Source organism: Ammodytes marinus, assembly GCF_949987685.1.
Source record: "Ammodytes marinus genome assembly, chromosome: 9".
In the NCBI taxonomy this organism is placed as follows: Eukaryota; Metazoa; Chordata; class Actinopteri; order Uranoscopiformes; family Ammodytidae; genus Ammodytes; species Ammodytes marinus.
This window is the reverse complement of record NC_137213.1, coordinates 25,881,557-25,907,757: the sequence shown is the minus strand read 5'-3', so window position 1 is coordinate 25,907,757 and position 26,201 is coordinate 25,881,557. Positions and strand designations below refer to the sequence as shown.

Genomic DNA, 26,201 nt, shown 5'->3' with positions numbered 1-26,201 from the left:
GATCCTGTATGTAATGATGAGAAGACGAGGCACATGGGTACATGAGAGGACTGCAGCTTGAAAGAGTAGCCCTGATGACAGCGTGGCTTGTGTACATATTGTTGTATGATGTTCTGGTGTGTTTTAATTGGTTTGCACAGATATTATTACCCTCTATCATAGCATGTGATCCTAATGATTTTGTCATTTGTCAATTTAAATAGCTGAAGATCTTCGCAATTGTGTCTGTCAACTGGAGGTGCAGGCAATACATCTGGGTTTACTTTGAAAGTTTATATGAATAAATTAAAATAATTTAAAAGGAATCATATTTTGGGAAATTTTCCAAGCTTTCTAATTTTCTTGTTGAGGGTTAGACGCTAATATTTTGAGCAGTTTCATATTATATCTATTAACTTTCACTCCACTTTTGTTTGAGCCTACAGCTAGAATACAGTTAGCTTAATTTAACATAAACACTAGTCCAGTTTATAATTTACCATACAACCACAACTTTATTAGACATAATTTTTACATAAAGATTTAACAAACATCATATAGCAAGTTGTTGGAGCTTTATATGTTGTTTTGGTTAGGTTTGTTGGCCTTTGGAAGGAGCTAAGCTGTTGTTTACCCCAATGTCCACTCTTTTTCCCAAGCTAAACTGGCTGCAGCTTTATATTTAACATACAGACATGAGAGTGGTATCAATCTTGTCATCTAACTCTCAACTCAAAAAGCTAAACATGATCAAGCATACTCCAGTCAAGTCAAATAGGTTTTACTTATATAGCCCAAAATAACAACTCACATTTTGCCTCAGGGGGCTTTACAATCTATACAAACTTCCCAAACAACCCTTTAACAGGGAACAAGTGAAAAGGAAGACAAACAGAAACAGAGTAGTAATCCCTCTACCGGGACAGAGAGACAGACAGTCACGCAAATAAGTATACATCCCAAAATGCCAACATATTCCTTTAAAGACACATTTTCTATAGCCCCTTTTACACAGCCAGTGAAAGCCGGGAATATGCCGGCCTTTCGGCCCTCCGCCCTGCTGTTTAAATGCGACAGTTGCGGAACGAGGGAAGAAAGGTGCGAGAGATTGTTCCGGGAATTTTACTACCTCGGGGGGTAGTAAGATTCCCGACACAATCAGTTCCGCCTCTCTGTTTAAATGCTCCAGCTTGTTGTTGCGGAACAGGGGGGCGTTTGACGTTACAGCCTACGTTCTAAACATGCGACCATGTTAGCAGTTGAAGGACGTGTGTTTAACATTAATCACGGCGGCCTGATGTCCCGTAAAAATCACCAAATAAAAGGAAAGGCGTATAATCTAGCTGGTCATAAGGTCCGCTGCTCAATCCAAACCCCCGTGCTTCATTTTGCAGAGTGTATGAGTCTATTTCTGCCCAGGGGAAGTTGTACAATGGGAAAGCTAGGCTAAGCTAGGTTGCGACCGGATCGCCACCGCTATTATTATCCTAAGTCTGAGCGTATATCCACACTTTATTTCTGTCTACAGTAACGTGACTTCACACACTGTGTGTATGTGTGTCTGATTGGCAGATCGCTGCCCTTACAAAGAGACTCGCTCACAGCAAACCTGTCACACAAACACACAGACAGACACAGAGGTGAAGCAGTGAGCAGCGGAGTGATTTTTGTCAGTTTGATTAACAGTCCCAGAGATGTTGGACTCAGCGCGTCGCGAGATCAACCGGCACATCGTGGGGACAGTAAAATACGGCCCTCTTACTACAAGCTCCAGCACTTCTGCTCTCAATTCACCGGCCAGTGTTGTTGTTGTAAAGCATCTGACCGGCGCAGCGCTAAATGTTTACACACCTGACGCTGTTTACAAGCACCTCTTTCATTCCGGACGCTGTGTAAAAGGGGCTACTGATGCGCCAGCAGGCCGGCGTTGCTTGGTTCTGTGTAAATAACACAGAAGCAAGCAAAGCCGGCATATTGGAGTGATGTTGTTCCGTCAATATGCCGCAATCTCTGTATAAAAGGGGCTATTAAAAGGGCTGGGTAAAGTCATCCATGTGTGTTTTCTTAAAGCCTGGGGTACTGTAACTGTGCTCAGCTGTGTGTTCTTCATAGCTGGAAATGCAGCACAAACACACAACGTCACTGACTTCATTGACTCTCAGCCAACAACCACATGAATTTGAAGTTTGTGACTGTTTGTATGAACCACTCTTTAAGGTCATGTGATGCAGATATATTTCTGAACTTCTGTTCCAGCTTAGAAATCCCACCGGTCTTATCACGAGAGGATCTCGAATGTCAGACAGTCTGACCTAACATTTAAGACCAATACCACTGCATTGTTTAGATGGTTCAACAGGATCCAGTGCCTTTAAAAAAACAGATTAAGACCCACTTATACTGTGTGGCCCTTTAAACGACAGGGTTTATTTTCAAATTGAAATAAAAACTGTCTGCCAATTCCCAAGATGCTAATAATATATACTTTGATATGTTCCACATACTGTCACAGTGGCAGTGAGCGTCCCACAAGTATATCTACTTTACCATTTTTTAATAACAGTAAATGATACAGTAAGTACACCGGTTAATGTCAATAAAAGTGCAATTTCGGAAAAAACATTGTCAAATAAATGTCACGAAGAGAAAAGCAAAATGTCCATTCAAATATTTCTTTCATATTAGTTTGTTTTCAAAAGTTTCACTGGTGCTGCCTCACCACCATCAGCAGTAAGTGTTCTTCTTTAGTAGATACTCGATTTCCTTTGCCATTGAAGAAAACCTCACGTTGGTTGGTGACACGTGACTAAAAACCTTGGGAGTTCAGTCTTGACCAAAAGCTATTTACAAAACCGGTTGTATTCAAGGTATGACTAGTCCCAAAGCTTTGGACCCTGATCAACACAAAGATGACGACATTAGATTGAGCTGCTCTTTTCTCATAAAAATGATGATGTTCAAACTCAAACGTTTCTCCAAGGACTTTCAAAGATTTATTCCCTACGATAAATTGTATTATTTTAACATAGATGAGAATAACGGAAAAATTCAACATCTACGGTTCTGTGACATGTCATGGGTTGGCGACTAGGGCTGAATGATGTGTAGATTTCAAAGCAAAAAAAAAACAGATTTCAAGCAACATGAATAGCAAATGAGCGATGATGCGATGATTAGCAAATAACAAAGGCTTGATGAGGGTCTACATTATGCAGCATGTCTGTACCAGGGTGTTAACTGTCGTGTCAATGGTTTTATAAATTCATTTTCACCAATCAGAAGTGGCCTGAGTTGACTGTTTATGATACGCCCACCAACAACAAACAAGTGACACCTAAAGAAAAACTTTACGGGGGTGGATAAAAGTGGTCTTTGGTGACAATGCTACGATCAAAAAGTCGAGTTACTGTAGTGATGCTTAAAGGTGCAGTGTGTAATATGACATCATCAAGAAAGTTCTACAAAGTTCTAGAATGCAACGCTCCCTGGGTAACCCCAACCCTTTTGAATAATAACAGAAGCTACAGTGGCCTTCAAGGACAAGAACATATTTAAATTTTAAACAATGCACCTGATGACATTCCAACTATGACACTTTCAAGATGACGGCACTAGGCCTTGGTCCAAAATATGCAGAAATATGGACATATATGAGACCCTTTCTAAGGGAAAAAATTATAATAAAAAAAAAAAATCAGCTATTATGCACTAAATTAAATGTACTTATGGATATTATAATTATTTTCTACAAAATCTGCTAGGAAATAAAACCCAAAATTCTACACACTGCGGGTTTAAACCGTGGTTAACAAACAATTCGTTAGGGTTACACCGTATCAAATACCCTATCAAAGGTTACAAGCAATATTACTCGCTACCTCGCTAGATAGATGCAATTTCATACTCCAGCACATGCTTCAGTAAATTAACCTCCATAACTGGTATTGTTTTCAAATTACACCATGACATGATAAATTATTGACTTTGTGTAAAAATTATAGCCCTTGTCTACAATTGCCTCTGACGGGAGAGAGACCATTTTATTCCACATCAATAAAGCTGTCACTTCAAAGTCCATACTACAAGTCAATTTACACACATAACTACAATAATTGTGTATTGAGCGGTGAGTTGTGCCTCACTTGTTGCTGATAACGTGTTGTGACTGATGCTGTGTCTGTCATCACTCCCTATATGCTTAATATTGCACTATATATACTTTCAGATTTTGTTTTATTCAGTCTTTGCAGCCCATCACACATTTTTCTTTCGCATTGTTGTGTAATTCAGACGATAAAAATAGTTTTTTTTTTCATTGTAGCGTCAATATCACATTTGTTAGACTGCACCTTTTTGTTATAATGCAAAATTATTGCTAGATGTTTTGAGAATCTGAAAAATCTGAAAACAATTCTATTTCACTATAGAGTTTACTACTGGGTGTTTATTATATAGGAAGGAGTGAATGAGAGAGAGATTTCAGACACAGCTCTAGTGACCCTGGGACGTTGCTATAGAGAGAGGTGGTCTCCATGGGAATCAGAGATGATTGTTTGATGCTTGGCATTCCTGTGAGCGCTCCGACATGGAGCCCCGGCAGTGGATCAGACAGCTTCTCTTAGATTAGCTTTTTTCTAATTTTATTTCAAACGCACATACAGTACATTAATCTATTTCGATGCAATCTCGATCTCTGCTCATGTCGGGGCCACTGCTCATATTCTGTGGAGGGAGGGGGAAATTAAACATCTGTGATGGCCACGGATGTTATTTTTAGATCAGAGCATTGTATCTCTGCCATATCTTGTGATGCATTCGGCCTGAAGAAATACATTCTGAAACATGGTGACCTCCTCCAGCCAGCCACGAGGAAGTAATTGATGCTAAAAGATGTTGGCACTCTCCAGCCTCAAGTGTAATGAAAACAGTTGTTCTGTTGCATTCAGATATTAAAGTAGAATTGGATAAACAGATGCATTATAATGTGAGATTCCCCAGTGTGCTGTCATAGTTAAATCAGCTATTCATTATTCTCTTTTAAAGATTGAGTCAGCGATCCTGGAGAATGCTTGTTGTCACAATAACTTCTTGTCAAAATCAGTGAATATCTCCTCACGATCCGCGACCTGTCTGTACTCTCGATTTGCGCTGAAAAAGAAGATCTGGATGTTAATAAACAGCCTAGTTCTCTGTAAACTGGTATGTAAACAAAGGCTATGTAAACAGGGGGCTCACCGTAGCAACATGCTAGTTTACAGAGTCTAGGCTGTGTATTGGCACTGGATTTTTTTCAGTGCACACACTGGTAGTGGATCGTGAGGAGAATTCACTGATTTTGACAAAAAGTGATTTTGAGTGTCCTCCAGAATCACTGACTGCACTTTTAAGGGCTTTCATCTCATTTACAACCTCATTGAATCCGCACTATTAATGAAACCAACATTAACAAAACTAATTCACACTCTGCTGTAAAATCAAACTGCATACAACTTTAAACTGTTTTGCTGAAATATCTTCCAAAACCAGTCACCTACTCAGAGAACGTCGCACATTGTTTGTGTTAAGTGAAAAGTGAGTTATAGTATTGATCAAATCCATTTGTTTATTTTTTGTTTATTTTTATTTGTGAAATCATTTGAACATATTTTTTTTAATTGTATTTTCATGCTTTTAATTTTTCGATATGTCTGAATAAAATAAAATTTAATCCCCGCCCGGCCACTGGTGTCATGGTTGTTGTGTCCTCGGGCAAGACACTTCACCCACCTTGCCTTGTGTGAATGTGTATGATTGCTGTATGTTTGAGGTGGTGGTCGAAGGGGCCGTTGGCGCTGAATGGCAGCCACGCTTCCGTCAGTCTGCCCCAGGCATGGAGGCCCCAGGGCAGCTGTGGCTACTCTCGTAGTTTACCACCACCGGTATGACTGTGTGTGAAAGAATTGAACCAGGAACCCTGTAAAGCGTCTTTGAGTGCCTAGGCAATAAAGCGCTATATAAAACCTATCAATTATTATTAACTTACGAGTGACTTCTCAAATTAACACACGGGGAAATGTTTGTGCTCACGTGCATTGGCTGTAACACCTTAAAGTGTGCATGTGCAACGGAAACTGAACTTTAGTTCCTACCTAATATTACAAACTCAATATTCATGAAAAACGAATTAAATACATAAATGTAACAAAATATTAAATAATCACAGAAATAATATTTATGGCAGTTAAACCACCATTGAAATCCCTGTCGATATGGCAATTGTTTTTTTTTTATTATCCAGAACTCTTCCTTATTGCTGTTGTGACATTTAGACACAAAACTGAGGCGGCAAGAGATGTTAATGGGAATCGTTTTGCTTTCGCTGTTTACCAGGAAACAACAATAACCGAGATTAAACAGAAGATCATGAAGACCCCAGACGCCAATGGCATTGTCATAGACGGGTTCCCACGAGACGTAGGGCAGGCTTTGTCCTTTGAAGACCAGGTGAGTTTTTAAATCAGAATTTTCAAAATAACTCTCTACACATTTTCATACTACGTCCAAATGCTCGAGTCCATACTTGGGAATCTTTCCTTGGGCATATTTTCAAACACAAAAATCTGGATGTTAGATATTTTATTCAGTCTAAATATAAAGTAGACACTTTGCCTTGCCTGCAGATCAAAAACATCGCTATCTTACCTGTTGCTTATATTGTTTTTATTTAGCTTTTCAGGTTTCAGGTTTAACAATAAATTAAGAAAAATACATGTCAAATGTACATAATCAACTTAATTATACATGGTATCTTCTACCTTCTGCTTACAGCACACCAGATGTGTATGACCAACTGATACACACAAAGTTTTTGTATTGGCATCCAGACAGAGCCACAGAGTCACAGCTAATTTGGTTTTCCTGTGATGTAGACACAGCAAAAGGTCCAGTCTGTCTGTCTGTCACACACACACAAACAGCCATATCGGTGTCTCCGGCTACAAGACAATTATGTAAATGAGTTGGACACACAAACTGGAGCTGCCATCCCTCAAGTTTTATCACCATTAGCATGAGAACTAAGGACAAAGCTTTGTTTGCTCTGTGGTTTGATGGATTTGTTATCAGATGCTGCACAGCTTCTCAGGGTCAATGTCAGGGCATTTTATACTCTTTGACAAGTTGTAAATATTTAACTACTTTTCAAAGTTAATCTAATATATTTTTCCCCAAATGAGCAATTCCCCAAATGTCAGTGATTCAAATTTCAAATAACTTAATCAATTTTGTTTGTTGGGCCTTTTTTTTGGAAGATACTGGCTGATGGAATTCGACCAATGTTTTATTTGTTTCATTGATAAACAGACTATGTGTTGCTATGGACAGGGAAATTAGTGTGCATTTGAAATATCTGCTCTAAACCAGTCTGTGTGCTTGCAACATCAGACTGTTTGATCAAGTCTAGGGTTTAATATTCATGTATTCACTGACCTTGAGCCCACACTGCTTTGGCTGCTGCTGATCAGATATTCATGAGTGAAACTGTTTTTGTTGCTCTTCCACTGCTCGGTGCAGGGTTTTTAAATGAAACAAGCAACTGCACACTGAGCCACGACCCAACTGACTGGCAGACCGGTTCACCGTCGGTCTTTGTGTTGTTAAGCATCTGTCAGACTATAATGTCTTTGGGCAAGACTTTAAAATACCTAGTGGCTGTTGTTGTGATTTAAAAAAAAAAATTATATACAGTGGAGGAAATAAGTATTTGATCCCTCACTGATTTTGTAAGTTTGCCCACTTATAAAGAAATGAGCGGTCTATAACTTTAATGGTAGGTTTATTTTAACAGTGATAGACAGAATATCAAAAAGAAAATCCAGAAAATCACATAGAAGAAAAGATATAAATTATTTTGCCTTTCATTGAGTGAAATAAGTATTTGATCCCCTACCAACAATAAAGGATGCTGGCTCCCACAGCACAGTCCTTTCACTTTAAGAAAGTTCTCCTGATAACTTGTTACTTGTTACCTGTATAAAAGACACCTGTCAACAGAATAAATCAGACTACAACCTCTCAATCATGGGTAAGACCAAAGAGCTCTCTAAGGACATCAGGGACAATATTATAGACCTGCACAAGGCCGGAATGGGCTACAAGAACATTGCCAAGAAGCTGGATGAGAAGGTGACAACTATAGGTATAATTAGAAAATGGAAGAAGCACAAAATGACCATCAATCTCCCTCGGTCTGGGGCTCCATGCAAGATCTCACCTGTGGGGTCTCAATGATAATGAGAATGGTGCAGGGATCAGCCCAGAACTACAAGGCAGGAGCTTGTTAATGATCTCAAGGCAGCTGGGACCACAGTCACCAAGAAAACAATTGGTAACACACTGCGCCGTAATGGATTAAGATCCTGCAATAAACCGCAAGGTCTTTTTGCTATTCTGTCTTGCACTGTTAAAATAAACCTATCATTAAAATTATAGACCGCTCATTTCATTGTAAGTGGGCAAACTTACAAAATCAGTGAGGGATCAAATACTTATTTCCTCCAATGTATATGAGTTTCCTGAGGATCAGTAAAGCATTATCTGCATTTAAAGCTGTAATCCATAAGATTTGAGTTACATTGTTCCTAGTGGCAGCTTTGGGGGTAAAATGTGACACCTGGCATGCCTCATCTCCCAGAGTTTCTTTCGGAAATAAAATGCTGTGAAAAAGAAATGTTAAATTCATTAAATCTTCAGGGAAACCCATAGTTATGGAGTTTTAAACCATCACCATATAAGCTTCTGGCAGCCTAAGTAATAAAACACAAAACAAACATAAAACGTCAACACCAATTTTATTTTTTGATCTATTTGGTATAACAAATTAGCATTCCTTTCCACCACATTTCCTCTATAGTCTCCTACTGGATCCTCCAGGCGTACCTGCTCTATTGCAGAGCAGAACTGTTCCAGGATTCTCTTGCTCATCAAACTAACCCTCGCAGACGGCTCACCCTCTCTCTTGTCTTCATTATATTCTCATTCAATTGCTCATTCTTTCCCTCTCTCTCAGTGAAGAGGCCGTATATATATATCCGCCGTAACGAGAGCTCGTAATATCATTTCTGCCGTAACCCCGGTCCACCCTCGCTTGACAGCAGATTCCACTTAGGACACGTTCCCTGTCTGAGAAGATGCACGGTGGAAACACAATGAGATTAAATTGTATGTGGCTGGCTTATGTAAAGAGGAAATTATTTCTAACCAGACAATTCCCACACAATCACATACTCCCACTCTTTATATATAGAGCTCACAATTTGCTCACAAGGTATTATGAATAATTCCAGCTATTAAAAGTGGAGCAAAGTATGCAATTAATAATTTCTCCCCCTTGGCGTCTCCACATAAATGGCAAGAATATACAATTAGTGACTCACTCACTAACTATCTGGAATTTACACATGTAAGGAGCCTCATAATTAAAATGTACCATTTCCTTATTTTATAATTCAATGATTCGCATTTCCTGATAGATAAACTCAGACATTTAACTCAGCTTAATACATGTTTTTTATTAACACAACGTTAGCGTATTTAAAAAGATTGCTAGTTCTAATGACAGTTTGCTAATTGGGCCCTGCGGGTTAGATAAGGAGTCGAGGAAGTTCACAGGTGATTAAATCTCGCAGATAACACAGGCAAAGAGTTGTGTTTATAACCGTGTCCTGGCAACGGCACACAAACAGCTCATATACAGTCAGTGATGATTGGACGGGAGCTGATGACCACTCAGCCTGTAATGCACAGATGCAGCAGCTCTGGGGTTAACAATAGAATTAAGTGACAACTGGTTATTAAAGGGGCATTAGCGCAGCTCAGGAGCATATAGAGAGAAATATTGTGGTATGCTTTGAGAAAAGTGATGCAGAGATACCTTGTGTTATTGGGGGTCAGAAATGTGTGAAAACGTCCCACTCACGTTTAAAAAAATCAATTTTTATTGTTTCATTTGATTGTTTCAAGTATCTTTAAACGTTGCATTCTTCCTGTCAAGCCAACATATAGTCCAGAGGAGAGGAGATCTGAGTTGATGAAAATGTTAAAGGTGGAGTAAGTGATTCTGGAGAAAGCTTGTTTTCAAAATCACTTCTTGTCAAAATCGGTGAATATTTCCACACGATATGTACTGTGTGTGCGCTGGAAAAAAAATCCAATGTTAACACACAGCCTAGGCTCTATAGACCGGCATTACGCTATCTACGGTGGGCCCCCTTTGTTTACATACCCTTTGTATACATACCAGTTTACAGAGCTTAGGCTGTGTATTAACACCAGGTTTATTTTCAGCATGCACACAGAATGGACAGGTAGCAGATTGTGAGAAGATATTCACTGATTTTGAGAAAAAGTGGTTTTGACAACAAGCGTTCTCCAGAATCACTGACTTCACCTTTAATACACTTGTCTAAGTGAGTGTCAGTTATCAGCCTGGGCCCAAGTGCTTTGAATCCTTTACTTTACTGTGCTTTACCTATCAGCGTACATACAGGTTGCGTGTTCTTCCTGTAACCAGTTTTTATTCTGACAGTTGAATCTGCCTTACTGTCAACATTTATTTGAACATCTCCGACTTCAATCAGCTGTCATATCAAAATCACAAAATTGAATCTCATGCAAATCCATGTTATCTACACCTGGTAATGTCAAATAAGATTCCTTAGTGGTTTCTTTGTAGGAACAGGAAATTAAAATCCGTTTCACTAGTAGGCTCATGTAGGGAGCATTGGAGTATTTTAGTCTGTGTGTCAGGTTAAGAAGCAGTCAGGAATCGTGGGGAGAGAGAGGGGGAATTACCTGTAACTACAGTTGCCGGCTGCAATTGAACTGTTAAGATTGCTATCTAATGGCATGACCAGTAACCACTCTGTCACCAAGGCAGTCGTTACACTATATTTATGTGTGTTGCAGACACATATCAGTTTGAAGTGGAGTCAGGGATTCTGTAGAACGCTTGTTGTCAAAATCACTTTTTAAAAATCAGTGAATTTCTCTTCATCGACTACCTGTATGTCCTTTGTGTGCGTTGAAAAAATAATCTGGTTTTTAATACACAGTTTAGTAAACATTAAACCAGTACCTTTGTTTACTGGTATGTGAAAACAAAGGGAACGTAAACGAAGGGGCTGACCAGAATGACCAATTACCGATCCAAGGCTGTGTATTAACATTGGATTTTTTTTCAGAGCTCACACACAGGATCGTGAGGAGAAATTCACTGATCTTGAACAAAAGTGATTTTGACAAAAAGCATTTTACAGAATATTTGGCCCTTATATATATCTTAAATATCTTAAACATAACAGAATTTAAGCACAACCCTGTCTCCCTGAGCACCTTCGTCCTGTAAAATACAAGTAGAGAACTTCAAAGGGTTAAACCTGATTGAGTGGTTCCTTGACTTCAGACCCTTTTAGCGCTCAGCTTTGAATAGTTATTATTAAGCGTTGATTGCAGTCAGGAACCGTGGGGAGAGAGAGGGGGAATTACCTGTAACTACAGTTGCCGGCTGCAATTGAACTGTTAAGATTGCTATTTAATGGCATGACCAGTAACCACTCTGTCACCAAGGCAGTCGTTACACTATATTTATGTGTGTTGCAGACACATATCAGTTTGAAGTGGAGTCAGGGATTCTGTAGAACGCTTGTTGTCAAAATCACTTTTTAAAAATCAGCAAATTTCTTTTCATCGACTACCTGTATGTCCTTTGTGTGCGTTGAAAAAAATAATCTGGTTTTTAATACACAGTTTAGTAAACATTAAACCAGTACCTTTTTTTACCGGTATGTGAAAACAAAGGGAACGTAAACGAAGGGGCTGACCAGAATGACCAATTACCGATCCAAGGCTGTGCCATCAACCCCAAGAAGTACATGGGAGAGGACAATTTGGACCCGTTTTCAATCAAGCTCTCTACACATATAATATCAAAACAAATAACCCATATTTTTAATCTTTCGATCTCCTCTGGAATAGTTCCTAAAATTTGGAAAAAAGCTCACGTAATTCCTTTACATAAAGGTGGTGACAAAAATTATCTTAATAATTACAGGCCAATTTCCAAACTCCCATGCCTCGCAAAAATTCTAGAATCACTTATTAATAATCAGTTAAAAACATTTCTAACTAGTGCTTCCATTTTGAGTCCATTCCAATCTGGTTTTAGGGCAGGTCACAGTACTGTCTCTGCTGTGACTTTGGTTGTAGACAACATTGTTACAGCATTAGACAAGAAAAAGCACTGTGCAGCACTTTTTATTGATCTTTCAAAGGCCTTTGATACTGTTGACCACCATTTGCTTTTACAGAGGCTGCATGACATTGGCTTTGATCATTCTGCATGTAGTTGGTTTAGGGATTATCTCTCTGATAGACAGCAGTCAGTTAAACTGGGAAGATACCAATCTGAGTTTTTAACTGTTACAAATGGTGTCCCACAGGGCTCAATTTTAGGTCCAGTTCTTTTCACAATTTATATAAATAACATTGTTTCATCGCTAAAAAACTGTCACGCCCATCTATACGCTGACGACACAGTACTGTATTGCATTTCCGATTCGGTGCACCAATCTATTCAGAACCTACAAAGCTCTTTTAACACACTGCAGGACTGTCTAGTGGACCTCAGGCTGGTTCTTAATACAGACAAAACCAAATATATGTGTTTCTCCAGAGCAAGAACTACAAATGTTTATGATTTTAATATTTTTACAAAGAATGGATTTTTAATTGAAAGAGTCACAGAGTACAAATATCTCGGCATCTGGTTAGATGATAAACTCACTTTTAATTTTCATATAAAACATCTTGTTTGTCGACTACGATAAAAATTGGCTATTTTTATAGGAACAAAACCACCTTCCCTTTATTTAGTAGGAAAAGGATTATTGAGGAAGTTTTCATGTCTGTCCTTGATTACGGTGATGTGGTTTACCGGCATGCATCACATTCATGTCTTAAACTCCTGGACTCCGTTTTTCACTCTGCTTTAAGGTTCATCACAGGAGATGCTTATGACACAGACCATTGTGTTTTATATGAAAAGGTTGGGTGGTCCTCCCTTAAAGAGAGACGTGACGCACATTGGCACATTTTTATTTACAAAGCCTTGACCGGGAAGTTTCCTCGTTATTTAACAGAAATGCTGCAAATTTCAGATGGGCTTTATCAGACCCGCTCCACTGACATGCTTATGCTTTATGTCCCACAAGCCCGGTCTGAGCTGGGAAAGACAGCTTTTAGCTTCAGTGCCCCGACTCCTGGAACAACTTACAGCAACAAATTAAACTAAATACCTTCATATCCTTTAACCAATTTAAACAAACTATCTTAAATCTGCCAAACTCTACCTGTAAATGTTTTAATTAGGCTATATTGTACTTTCACCCATTTAATTTTAATTGCTGCCACTCTTCATCACTGTGTAAATGTTTCAATTGTTTTTCTCTTCACCTGTTGTTGTGTATTTGATGTATTTGCATTGAACATTGTGTATGTATTGTTGTTTTTCCTTTGAATTTGTTTTGAACTCGACGTCATTGTAAATGAGGGTCACCCCTCAATTGGTCTCTCGAGGATAAATAAAAGTTAAATGAAAATGAAAATGAAATGTATTAACACTGGATTTTTTCAGAGCACACACACAGGATCGTGAGGAGAAATTCACTGACCTTGACCAAAAGTGATTTTGACAAAAAGCCTTTTACAGAATCTTTGGCCCCGCCTCTAATTTAAGAAATCCACTTTCCAACTTAATAGGGTGCTTTGCAACCCTGAATTTTACCCTATTTCTTCAAAATGCTTTTTCACCACGCCACTCTTGGAACAACTTCTTGCCATATTTTTGAGACTTTTTGTATAAAAGAGGTCTATCTCAAACATAACAGAATTTAAGCACAACCCTGTCTCCCTGAGCACCTTCTTCCTGTAAAATATAAGTAGAGAACTTCAAAGGGTTAAACCTGATTGAGACCCTTTTAGCTCTCAGCTTTGAATAGTTATTATTAGGGTAGATTGCTATATATTTGGATACAATATTCCCTATCGCAGTCTAATCTATGGGGGGTTGGGCGTCTGAGTGATCCTCCTGGGACCTTCAGAATCCATTTCCAGCACTTTCTCTATGTTGCTACTTTGCCCTTTACAACATCAGAGCAGCCATTTATAAGCTGCTCCCATGGGCCACCGCCTGGCTGCTACTCTTTAAAGATACCCGAGAGACCGTATTTCCCTTCATCCCCCCTCCCTTAAGCCTTTTTACCTCCACTCCAATCAACCATCACATTGTCAGTCTCATCCCTTCATCACTGTCAATCTTCCTGTGTGTGTGTCCAAATCAACAACAGCACACAGTTCTTCTGGTCGGTCAATTTATACAAAGATGTTTATCAAGGACCAATGCCAAAAATGCACTGCATGGTTACTGCCTCTCAAATGTAAGGATGTGTTGCTTTTCTGTTTTATGTCAGTGTAAATGTAATACCTTTACCAACACAAGCAGTTTCACAATTTTGCGATATTTTATCGACCCTTTTATATTTATATAAAGTGGCTTTAGAAAGTATTCAGACCTCTTTGCGGGTTTTTTGAGTTGATTTTGAATAGAAAAGCTGGTGATTTTTCAATCTACAAATTTTGTTTTAATAATAATTATAATTATAATTAATAATTATAATTGATAGGTTTTATATAGCGCTTTATTGCCTAGGCACTCAAAGACGCTTTACAGGGTTCCTGAAATTTTTCAAGTTTCCAAAGTTTTAGAATGCAAATGTATTAAAGATCAAACATCTCTTATTTATGTAGGTGTTCAGCCTCTTTTTCTGTAGTATTCCATCCTATTATTTATATGAGAACTAGAAGAACTTGAAGTTGTTCTGATGACACCTGTGGTAAATTCAATTGATTGTTCATAGTTGAGAAAGGCACATAAGTGTTTAAATAAGGTCCCACAATTTACATGGCACGTCAGGACAAAAATCAGTCCATTAAGAAATGTCTGTAGGCTGCTGGGATACAATTGTTGCGAGGCAAAGATCAGGTAAAAGGCATAAACCCATCTCTAAAGCTTTGAGTGTTCCCAGGAGCACGATGTCCTCAATAATTGAAGAAGCACACCCTAACCCTTTTATGTATTTATTAGTATTATTTATAGTGACTAGATGGAAGTAAGTCTTGAGCAAAAGGTAATATGACATCCCGCTTGGAGTTTGGCCTTTAAAGTACTCAGAGAGCAGGAGGGATAGGATTCTCTCCTCTGATGAGACCGAAATTGACAATGGCAATGACCCAAAGCACAGCAGTAGCTTCGGGACTGTCCTGGAGTGGACCCTCAGAAGCCTGCACTTAAACCCAACAGAACATCTGTATAAAAACCTGAAAACGGCAGTTCACAGATGCTTTCCATCTAATCTTACGAATCTTGAGAGGGTCTGCCAAAAAATCGATAAACTTCCCAAAAACAAGGTGTGCAAAGGTTATGGAGACTTTCCAAGGACAACGGGCTGAAAATCCGATACATGAAAGAAAGGCACAGTTTCCCAAAGATCTACAGAATGTACTGTGCGGTCAAAAGTGTCTGGCTGCTCTAGAAGACCAACATCAAAAACAAAGACCTGAAAATTGATAAATCGAACAGCCTTGAAAACAATATGATGGACAGCTTTCACAATTTATAATCGAAACAATTCATTAAGAAAATAATCTGGGGATAAATCAAATAATAACTGTTGCAGCACTACACTGAAGGCAGCTGCCTGCTTCACACACTTTAACACATGTCCATAAGGTCAAAACTATGTTCGGAGAAATGTATGCCATCCACTTTAGTTCAGTTTGTTTGGTCAAGCAAGAATAATGCCATTCAACCCACCGTGAGCAACAGAAATGAACAGTGTGTTCAGAGGACAGATGGAAACGCCTGTCAGCTGCTTCAAAATAAACTGCAAGAATGAATCTCTCAGCTCAAAACAAATCAAATAATAAAACACTGAAAAGTTCTTATGTGTTGTAAGTAACAGTATAAGTATTATCTAGCTTTTACATTTTTGCTTCATACGATTTCCCATCAGAAAAAAGGATGTATCTATCTATGAAGGATGTGGATTTTCATGTGCAGCGGAACAGGAAACCACATTTCAGAATTTCAGCTCTTAAATCGATGTTTCCCCATGTTCATTTCACTGCTTTTTTTTCTCCGTTGATCGAGTGCATTTAGCAGAACATCCCTAAAAGGGTATTAGCTGTCGTGTTCGGCACAGCGATTAGGTCAACATCTGCCCTGCTTATGCCCATTTGTATTTATTTATTTATTTCTTGATTCAGTGAGTGTATTAGAGAGGAAGGCTACCAAATGTTTCCTGCCCTTTAAGCTAGACAGATACAATCATTGACATAACTGCCTGTGTTGAAACCGTTTCTGAAAATAGCGACTCTCATGTGACTTGATGTGATGCGATGATAATATATTTCTGGAGACATTTTAATGATTACAAATCCATCAGGTTTTTTTTCTCATTGATTATTTCACATAAACGGTACAACGGAGGGGGGGCACAAGTGTTGTCACTCTGGAAACGGAAACTTTGATTGGCAAGACTCACAATTGGGTCCCTGTTTTCGTCAATATAATAGGCTACTAGGAGCAATTTTTTGCTCTGGTGGTGCGAAAGATCAAATCAAAAATAGAATTTTTCATTTTGGAAAGGAGGAAAACAACAAACGACAGAGCATGAAAAGTAATAAACGAAAATTATGCTTTTTAAAAGATTGGGAGTTCCAATGTGGTAGTGACATGTGTAACATGGGAAGAGTATTTAACAGTCTTAATGGAAGGATTTTAGGTGCCTCCCTTTAAGAGGTCAGAACCATAGAAACCAGGTTATTTTCCTTTTTATGCTGCTTAGCATTAGATAGCAGAATCCCTCAATGATCTTTAAATGTGGGGCGCACACATCAGCCTGTTTACGTACTCGGGGGTTACCAAGGAATGTTTTTGTGTATTAGACTTTGTGAAAGAGAAGCGGTAAAGCTCATTGGGGTGTCCAAAATCTAATTTCTATTGGGGAGGCAAGTTTGTTTATATTGCACAATTCAGACACAATGCAATTCAAAGTACATTACAGGGGCATAAAAATCCAGTTTAAGAGATAGAAAAGTAACAGGCAAAAACCAGCAGAGTGTTAAAGTTTCCCCCATAATGAGAAAAGTAACTGTTTAGTTGTTTCCCCTTACGTAATGGCAGCAATCACTGTAGACCAACCACATCATTCCCTGATTACAGTCATTTGAGCTGAACGAGATGACAGATCGATCGTTAACGGGCAGCTTAAAATCCTTCCAGACACAGACATCAACGACCTGGTGAAGAAGTCTAGCAGCTAAGTAGAAAGACATTTTTTTTTTTCTGAATCGAGGGTCTAAGGACATAGGGACATATATGCAATATAGACCGTCAAGGCCCTTGTATTGGGGTATACTTTTGTTTTGATACTTGGCTTAGTATTATGTAAACATCTGGTCAATGACCAAAATCCTTCGTGATTTTCTCTACTTATGACATCTATTGCAGCATGTCTGTCCTGGGAGAGGGATCCATTACTTTGTCAACTCTCCCTGAGATTTCTTCAAACATTTTTTAATCCCGGTAAAGGGTTTTTTACTGGGAGTTTTTTCTCAGCCGAGCTAAGGGTGTAAGGGTAGGGTGTCATAGTATCATATTGTATCATATTGTATGGAATGTAAAGACCACTGAGGCAAATGTCAATTTGTGATATTGGGCTATACAAATAAAACTGATTTGATTTGATTTATATAAATAATAATGATTTGATTTGACCTCTCCAAACAGATGATAATGTTGCTCCGTATCTGCCTTTATGTCTGACATATTATCGGCCTTAGTTGACTTTAATGCTTGTGATTGTTAAATGGTTGTGTTTTATAATGTGTTTAAATGACGTGTTTTATGACAAGCTGTCTTAAATTGAATGTTTTTCAGAGCAGCTGCAGGAGGTAAATCACAACATAAAGCTAAAGCTTAGTTATGGTAGCCATAGCAACAAAGAGTGATGACTAATTATTACAGAGTTATTCACATAAGGATGATATGAGGGAATGTTAAATGTTGAGGTGTCAGATTGCACTCTGCATAACTGGCTCCTGTCCACATCTGATCTGTAAATAGTACACTAACTGCCGTCATAGTTAGAGATTGGGCTGCAGGTGTTATTGCACCTAAAATGTTATTTGTTATTACATGACTGACACACACACACACACACACACACACACACACACACACACACACACACACACACACACACACACACACACAAAACTAGAAAAATACTTCTAAATTCAAAATACTGCACTTGTCTGCAACCTCATTCATTTTTAATTGTCACAGTAAGTCTTCTAAAACAAAGTAATTCTGTCTGTACTTGTCAGGTAAAAGTTTTCATATCTCCTGTTCGGAAAGTCCATGTTATACTGTTGACTCATAAACCCATCTGTATTACAACTTCATCACCAGTGGAGAAACTGCAGGGTGTTTTCAAGGCTCCAACAGTAAGTGAATTATTGAGTGATTCAATCCAGTGAAATTCCGTCGGTGTACAAAAACCCCGCTCTCTAAATAAAAGATAGCCAATCTCTTCGGACCTTACTGAGAGTGGACTCTTTATTCTTGTGTGAAAGGAAGTATTGACACTCTCACCTGAGCTTATTGAATTCTTAAAATGGGACTCACCCCGATCTGATTCTCTAATTTACCCAGTCTGCGGAGAGTCTTTGAGGTCAACTCGTGAGCATCACATAATGTATGAAAGTAATCTAAGTTGTGTGGTTGTAATGCTTCACACGTTTTCCCTGTCTCTCGCTCTCTCTCTCTCTCTCCCGGTAGATCTGCACCCCTGACCTGGTGTTGTTCCTAGCCTGCACAAACCACCGTCTGAAGGAGCGCCTCCACAAACGAGCCGAGCAGCAGGGACGGCCGGACGACAACCCCAAGGCCATCGACCGCCGCCTCACCAACTTCAAACAGAACACCATCCCTCTGGTCAAATACTTCCAGGAGAGAGGCCTTATCGTTACGGTAGGGCGGATTTACTAGTGTCTTATTTTGAGTTTTTTTGTTTGTTTTTTTAAAGATTTTTTAGGGGCATTTTCAAGGCTTTATTGATAGTGAAAAGACACAGAGATGAAATTGGGCAGAGAGGGGGATGACATGCAGTGAATGACCACGGGCCGGATTCTAACCCGGGTCTGCTGCGAAGAAGACAGAGCCTGCTTGTTTTGAAAGCAGCCCATTGTATATATTGAATGATTGTGCTATGCATAATTTAAATCCAATGGAAATGTCAGTGCCAAGCGTAAAATTAAGGTAAACTTTATTGTCCACAATGTGAAAAAATGTCTTCTGCTTCACAGCAATCAACAACATGGGCAACACTAATATCAACTGATGAACTAATCCCAAGAAAAATGTTTTTGCATTGTTAATTATCAATATTTAGTCTGGCCTTATGGTTGTTTGTATGGATGCATACTCACATGTGTGTGTGTGTGTGTGTGTGTGTGTGTGTGTGTGTGTGTGTGTGTGTGTGTGTGTGTGTGTGTGTGTGTGTGTGTGTGTGGTATAGTAATCATTTAAACAGAACCATAACCAAGTACAGTATAGAATAGTGTTTTTTATAACACACACCCAAAAAGCAACAGAAAAAGTGAACAGAGAAAATGGCTTTTGAGGAGGCTTTTGTGATTGTTTTGGGAGATTGTTGCAGTTGGAATAGAGGACTGAGTGTTTGGGAACCACTGGGATCGTTATTACATGGTGTGGTTTTGAGCAGTGTGGCATGTAGTTCAACCTTTTGTGAGACAGGTGCTAATAGAGCGATTGGCTCTTGAAGCCAATAGGAAGCAGCGGCCCGGGTTTCAAGTGGAAGTTTCATTGATCGGTCTGAGTGCCGAGTTGTCTTCATCACAGCAGATAGAATACTGCACTGAAAAGAAAATCCAGTGTTAATACACAGCCTAGGCTCTGTAAACAGACATGTTGCTAGCTACCAAGGGCCCTTTTGATAACATACCCTTTGTTTACATCAATTTTACAGAGCCTAGGCTGTGAATTATCATCAGAATTTTTTTCACTGATTTTGAAAACAGGCTTTCGAGATTTTTTTGTTATCAGATACCCTCCATAAGTCAAAGCCTGCAGTCTTCCTGTCTCTCTCTTTAGCGTTCTGTATTTGATGAGAAAAAGTGCTGGAGACGAAAAGTGAAGCAAACAACACTTAATTAGTCTGGGACTCCATTGGACACGTTGGAATTAAATGTCTTTAATCATGTTGTTTCCCCTGTGTCCCATCTTGAGTCCAATTTATTTTGTAATAGTGTCTTCCTTACATTCCGCTTATTGCATGCTGGTCAGGGTCACTCTTTCTCCTGCTCTCGTTTTACCGCAGTCAATGAATCTCAATGCTATCCTGCTGTGTATTCATATCTCACTCATATCTCAGTTGTCTCTCAATATTGTACAAAGTTATATAAGAATGGATATGTACTTTACTAATCAGGGCACGGCAAATTGTACATTCTTTATAGACCCATCTCACATTTAATGTTGACTTCAAAACTTGTTCGAAAAACCCTCTGACTCATATTATTAAAGTAGACCAAGCAAGCTTTATTAAAGGACATAACTCATGTTATTACATCAGAAAATGATTAAATGCGATTCACAGCTAGCAACAGAAGATTGTTTTGTAGACTCTAACGATGCACTTCACCCTGGAGAAATTTGGTTTAGGGTGTCATTTCAGTTTATGGGCAAAGGTCCTTTTATTTTTAGTCCGATGACAGAAGTCATAACCAATGGGGTTAATTTGGAAAATAAGAGGGAGTAGTGCAATCTGCTTTACGCTCTGGTGATCCTGCAATATTTGGATTGGAGGTTTTCCAGAAATATCATAATTATCATGATTACTCTATATATGCTGATGATTATTGATAATTTATGTCTAACTAATGTTCATATTCTGGCATTTCAACTAAAAAAATATTGTTGTGCAAAAGATAGTGTTAGACTTACACATTCTCCATCTTCTTATCCAACTTTATAATACTTGCCTGTATGAAATGTAGAATATACGTACGTAGAGGAACCTGCAGACATGTTTTTTTCCTTTTCTTTATTGTCTTTGCTGGACAGAACAGTGTTATCTTTTAAACAGTTATGTTGTTGTGTTATTTTGATTGTTAAAACCTGCAGATACAAAAAACTAAAGTTGAGACGAGGTTATTGCAGCCGACTACTTTTCATAAATGTCTGCACATCCTCCAAGCATAACCACTGGAGTCAACTTAATTAAGACACACTGAGTGAACAATTCTGAGGCACTTTGTCTCTTAAGTGCATGCATTGTGGTTCTGCAGTGCAGTGTTTGCTATTTTGCTGTCAAACTGAATTTAACCAATATGTAACAAGTTAAGTAACCACATCAGACTATTTCTGAAAGTTTCTTTTGCAAGTTTAATATAAACATCTTTTCGCATTTGAGGGAAAACTGCCATCATATATTTCAGTCCAAGAAAAAAATACCAAATGGCTTGAACATTTCAAGAGTTTATCAATGGATTGAGCCTCTTGTGAATTGCTGTCCTTCATGTCTTTGTAGTAGGCAGTCACAGCATGGCTTGAAAATCAAAAGGTTGGCACAGTCTGAAGTGCACTTTAAAAAATTTGGGAGTGACCATTGATGTCTGCGCTGCACACTTGGCAGTTGTTGTTGTTCCTTAGAAATAAACCCATGGGGCGTCTGCACAGAGGACAAATCTGAGTCAGAAATTGTACGTTGAGAGGGTTGGTTTTCTGTACTTGTAGAAGAAAGGTGTCTTGGGTTTTCACATCGACTCATCCAAGCTGCTGAATATTGCATGTTCATTCCCAGAGTGTTCAAGACCATAGTATTTGTGTGTGTTTTAAGATAAGAGTGAAGTGTTCAGATATGCCCTTTAATCTACACTAAACATTCCAGTTTACTCCTTCTATACATAACTTTCAAAGTCAGAAAACAATCATCTTTGGAGCCAAAGACTACAATGGATAGTCTATATCAACATAAAACTGGCGCACAAATTGTGATAATGACAAACATGCAATCTTGTAATTCCTATATTTGTCATGTTTATCCTTGTGCGGGTTGAGACAGTTTGGAGCTGTTGCTGATGGTAAAGGCCAGGTTATCTGGAAAGGATAAAAACCATTCAGCTGTGAGATCCAGGGTTTCAATTATTTAAACATCGATTTTCTGTCCATTAATAGCTGATTTGTCCGTCTGTGCTTTGCAATAGTAGCATGGCATGTCTGTTTAATTAATCGTGATGAAGGAGCAGAATCAATACCATTCTTAGCCATTAGGGGGAAAAAGACATCTTACTTTGATGAATAGAGTGTTATGTATGAAAAAACAGGAACTTTTAAGAATGTTTTGTTTGGCCATTTTGTGTGGGTCTATACAGGAAATTGTTGTAACTACGGACATTCTCGACTTCAGTAGAAATGTACTGACCTTTCAATGAACTAAGAAAGCACAGAAAGAGATTTTTAAAAGACTGGTTTTAAATTTGATTAGTTTAGTTTAGTTTAGTTTAGTTTTATTTGTGCAAATAAACAAGATTAAAAAATGGCAAGAAGATGCGCATAGACATACATAAATGCACGGGTGGGACAAAAGAAACCCCGAAGGGCTTATGAAGGATGTCCACCTGACATTAAAATACAATAAAGAAATAAAGTAAAATAAAAAAAAGAAAAGAAAAGACAAACAAAAATAAAAGACAAACAAAGATAAAATTAAAGAGATAAAACTACAAAGTCATGTTACAAAAATGAAAATACATCTAAGTACATGTAAAAAAGCAATGTAAAGATGTAACTAACAAGAAAAAAGACAATATAACATACATTCAGTTTAACACATTATCGTAAGCTTTTAAAATTAGGTACATTTTAAGATGTTTTTGAAAGTAACTAAAGATGAGTGTTTACGTAGAGTAACAGGAAAATTGGATAAGTTCCTCCTGCTCTTCACTAATTGGGAGAAGAACTCAATAGTTTCTTGACTAATTCATGAAATACCCGGTGAGGCTTTAATTGCTTTCAATAAAGCGAAAGGCTCTGTTGAGTGAAAGTAATTGTTTCATTTTAATTGTCAGGGTCAATAGAAGAAGGCATAACTCTTGTCAAGGAGCAATTGTCGTGACTCATTAATCCACACGGTCGACTCTAAATTGAATTGTAGTAAAACACATTTCTACGAGTCTGTTTATATTCGCTGTCTTAATGAATTAACTCGCTCCATTTCGGTCGTTGTGAGAAGGTTTTTTCAGCTCTGACGTGCAATCGCTCAGTGTTTTTATTATTGTGCATTTGTTTCCTGTTGACAAATGTTGAAAATAAAAATGGATGATCTTCGTCTGAAAGATTATGTTTGTGTGTAAAAAGAGATGTTGACGCACGTGATTGAAGGTCTGTTGATTTATGGAGGATGACTCAAACTTATCAAACACACTTCCACAATGCAGCCAAAGAGGAAATGGCAGTGCAGAGAACGTTAATCAGTGTGTTGTGGACTCAATTGAAGCCGTGCTGTCTTTCTAGGAAAAAAAGGACCAATTCTAATTAAATATTCTCCTGAGTGAGTGCAGCTCCCGCATCCTTCCAACATGCTGCTTGATGCCACGCGGATATAAACAAAAGACCTTTCACTCTGTCTTTGTATCTGTTGATCGTATCTCGCCAGGGATGGTAACAAGGTATTCGTTATGAGTCCTGAAATAGAAATGAGATACGTGGCTTTTGTACCTAATCAGTAAATGTACGAACAAAGTCGTCTTCTTTAAAAAGAAAAAATAGAACAAACTTGAATCTTCAGATATCCCTCGATTTGAAAATAAGACTAAAATAATTATTTTCGTAATATATCCTGTTTTGTCTCTCCTCCTCAGAAAGAGACATTATGAATTTATGTAACATTAAATCAACTTGATATGTATTGTTGAGGTGAACATAGATGACACTGAACATCATAAAAAGAGTAGCTGCTGCTTTAAAAGCCCCTGTAAACCCAACAGCATCCACAACATCCTTCTAACAATGTAATATTAGTTAGTTGCATGATAGTAAGCAACTAACTACATTTTATAATATTTATGGGAAAAAAATTCATTCAGATGTCTGTAAAAGCTTATCAAGGCACCCAACTTTGATATCATTAATTGATTTTTTACTATTTTAGACCAGGTTTCCAGAGGCTGGAAGGCGTCTCAAAGCTACTAAAGGTTCATCTTCCTACTGGCGACTCCTTCTTTGAAATATGGATGAAGGCTTATATCTTCTTCCCCAGTGGACTACAAACCAGATGCATTTTCTTATACTATATCTGCGTAAAGAATATTCAGTACATAAGGTTGAATGTCCTTCTGCCCTCTACCGAGTTGCACCCAGATTGCTGATTCCCCTGTCGATTTAAGGACAATTTACTTTAGGGAAGGCGTTAATGTGTGGGTGGACTTTTTAAACATGTTGTTTTGATCCACCAATTCCAACCCCAAAAGAAGAGTTTTGACCTTCAACACTAAACCAATTTTTTTTAAATTTAGAATTGTTCTTGTCCTAGAAACACATTATAAAAAGACACTGATCCAGGAGTCAGACACAGAGAGGTTTTGAGTTCCCCAGAGTAATCCCACTCTCTCTCTCTCCGTGGGGAATCCTCAGTCTGTTCCCCCTCTGCTCCTCTCCTGTGCTGGGCCCCTAGGGGACTGACTCCCACGCTATAGTAGACAGCAGACACAGGCCTGTACTTTTTAAAGTTGTTACCATGGGAACCCTAAAAAGGAAGCCAGTTGTTGGTTGTTGTTGTTGTTGTTGTGGCAGTTTTTATTCTTATACTATATTTCTACAGCTGTACAAGTATTCTACCTGTGAGTAGGTAACCTTGGTTTGGAAATCAAAAACCTGGAGGCGTATTATGTCTGTCCGGTCTGTTGTATCAGATTTTTCTGTACGCACACAAGCTCGCCTTCCAGTTGCAAAGGGAAGAGCAGACCAAGGTAGACGAAGAAGTCTGCTTATATCAGCCTCAAGCTCTCTCTCTTTCTGTCTCTCTCTCTCAACACATTCTTCACAGTCTATTTAAGAGTGCAAAAAAAGAAAAGACAGCCACGCCGCGAATAATATGAAAGAGCGACCAATTGACACAGAATGGAGGGTAATTAATGTGGTGTTGTTAAAACTCCCGCTGTGTGTGTGTTGAATACAAAATGACCCGAGCGAGTGGCTCACGGCATCCGAACTCGCCACTTATGTTTGATCTCTTTTTATATTGAGTCTCATTCCGGATGTCACAGCGGCTAAGCGGACTGAGCAAAATGCTTGTGGTGTGGTGTGTGATGTTGTAGGTCCAGGTCAATTAGTTCTGTGTACGTCTATTAGTGTCTAGTGTCATTTCTATCGCGCTATTACTGCAAATGAAAGGGTCAGAAAACATAATTTATGAATGAATGGACGGTGTCAAAGATGATTTCAGGACAGTTGAAACACGCACAAACAGACAAAAAGAAAAAAGGTTGCAAGATCAAAGAACCAAACGCTACCTGAATGTGCAATTGCGATGAATCGTGCAGTGAATGTCTTGTGTGTGTGGTATGCTTTGTTTTAACTTTCTCTTTGAGGATATTATCTGTTTAACAGTGCTTTCTCTTTTATATTTTTATAATTATTTACTTAATAAATATCACTTACACTTGCAATGATAGGACTGCATCCAATAAAGACTATTGAGTGCGATAAAAGCGCTATATAAATAAAATATATTATTTTTATTATTATTATTATTATTATTATTATTATTATTATTATTATTATTATTATTATTATTATTATTATTATTATTATTATTATTATTATTATTATATTGTATTCCATTTTTTTTTTGTTTCAGTTGGATGCAGACCGAGACGAGGAAGAGGTCTTCTGTGACATCAGCATGACTTTGGACAGCAAAATGTTTCCCTCCAAAGAGCCGGCAGGCGGTGAGACAAATTCATACTTAATAATATAGTGAGATAGGAGATCTTCAGGCTTGTACGAATAGCTCTGTAAAAACAGCCCACGGATTCTCTAC

The 26,201-nt window shown here is 38.3% G+C and overlaps 1 protein-coding gene across 1 annotated transcript in view; it reads left to right on the top strand.

Annotated features, from left to right (window-relative positions):
- Positions 1–26,201, top strand: part of ak5 (adenylate kinase 5) — a 66,095-nt gene that overhangs the window by 9,226 nt on the left and 30,668 nt on the right. Inside the window, exons 5-7 of the mRNA XM_080034798.1 lie at positions 6,349–6,462; positions 18,917–19,108; positions 26,019–26,109. Of these exons, the coding sequence (XP_079890924.1) occupies positions 6,349–6,462; positions 18,917–19,108; positions 26,019–26,109 (397 nt within the window). The remainder of the gene's footprint in view (positions 1–6,348; positions 6,463–18,916; positions 19,109–26,018; positions 26,110–26,201) is intronic.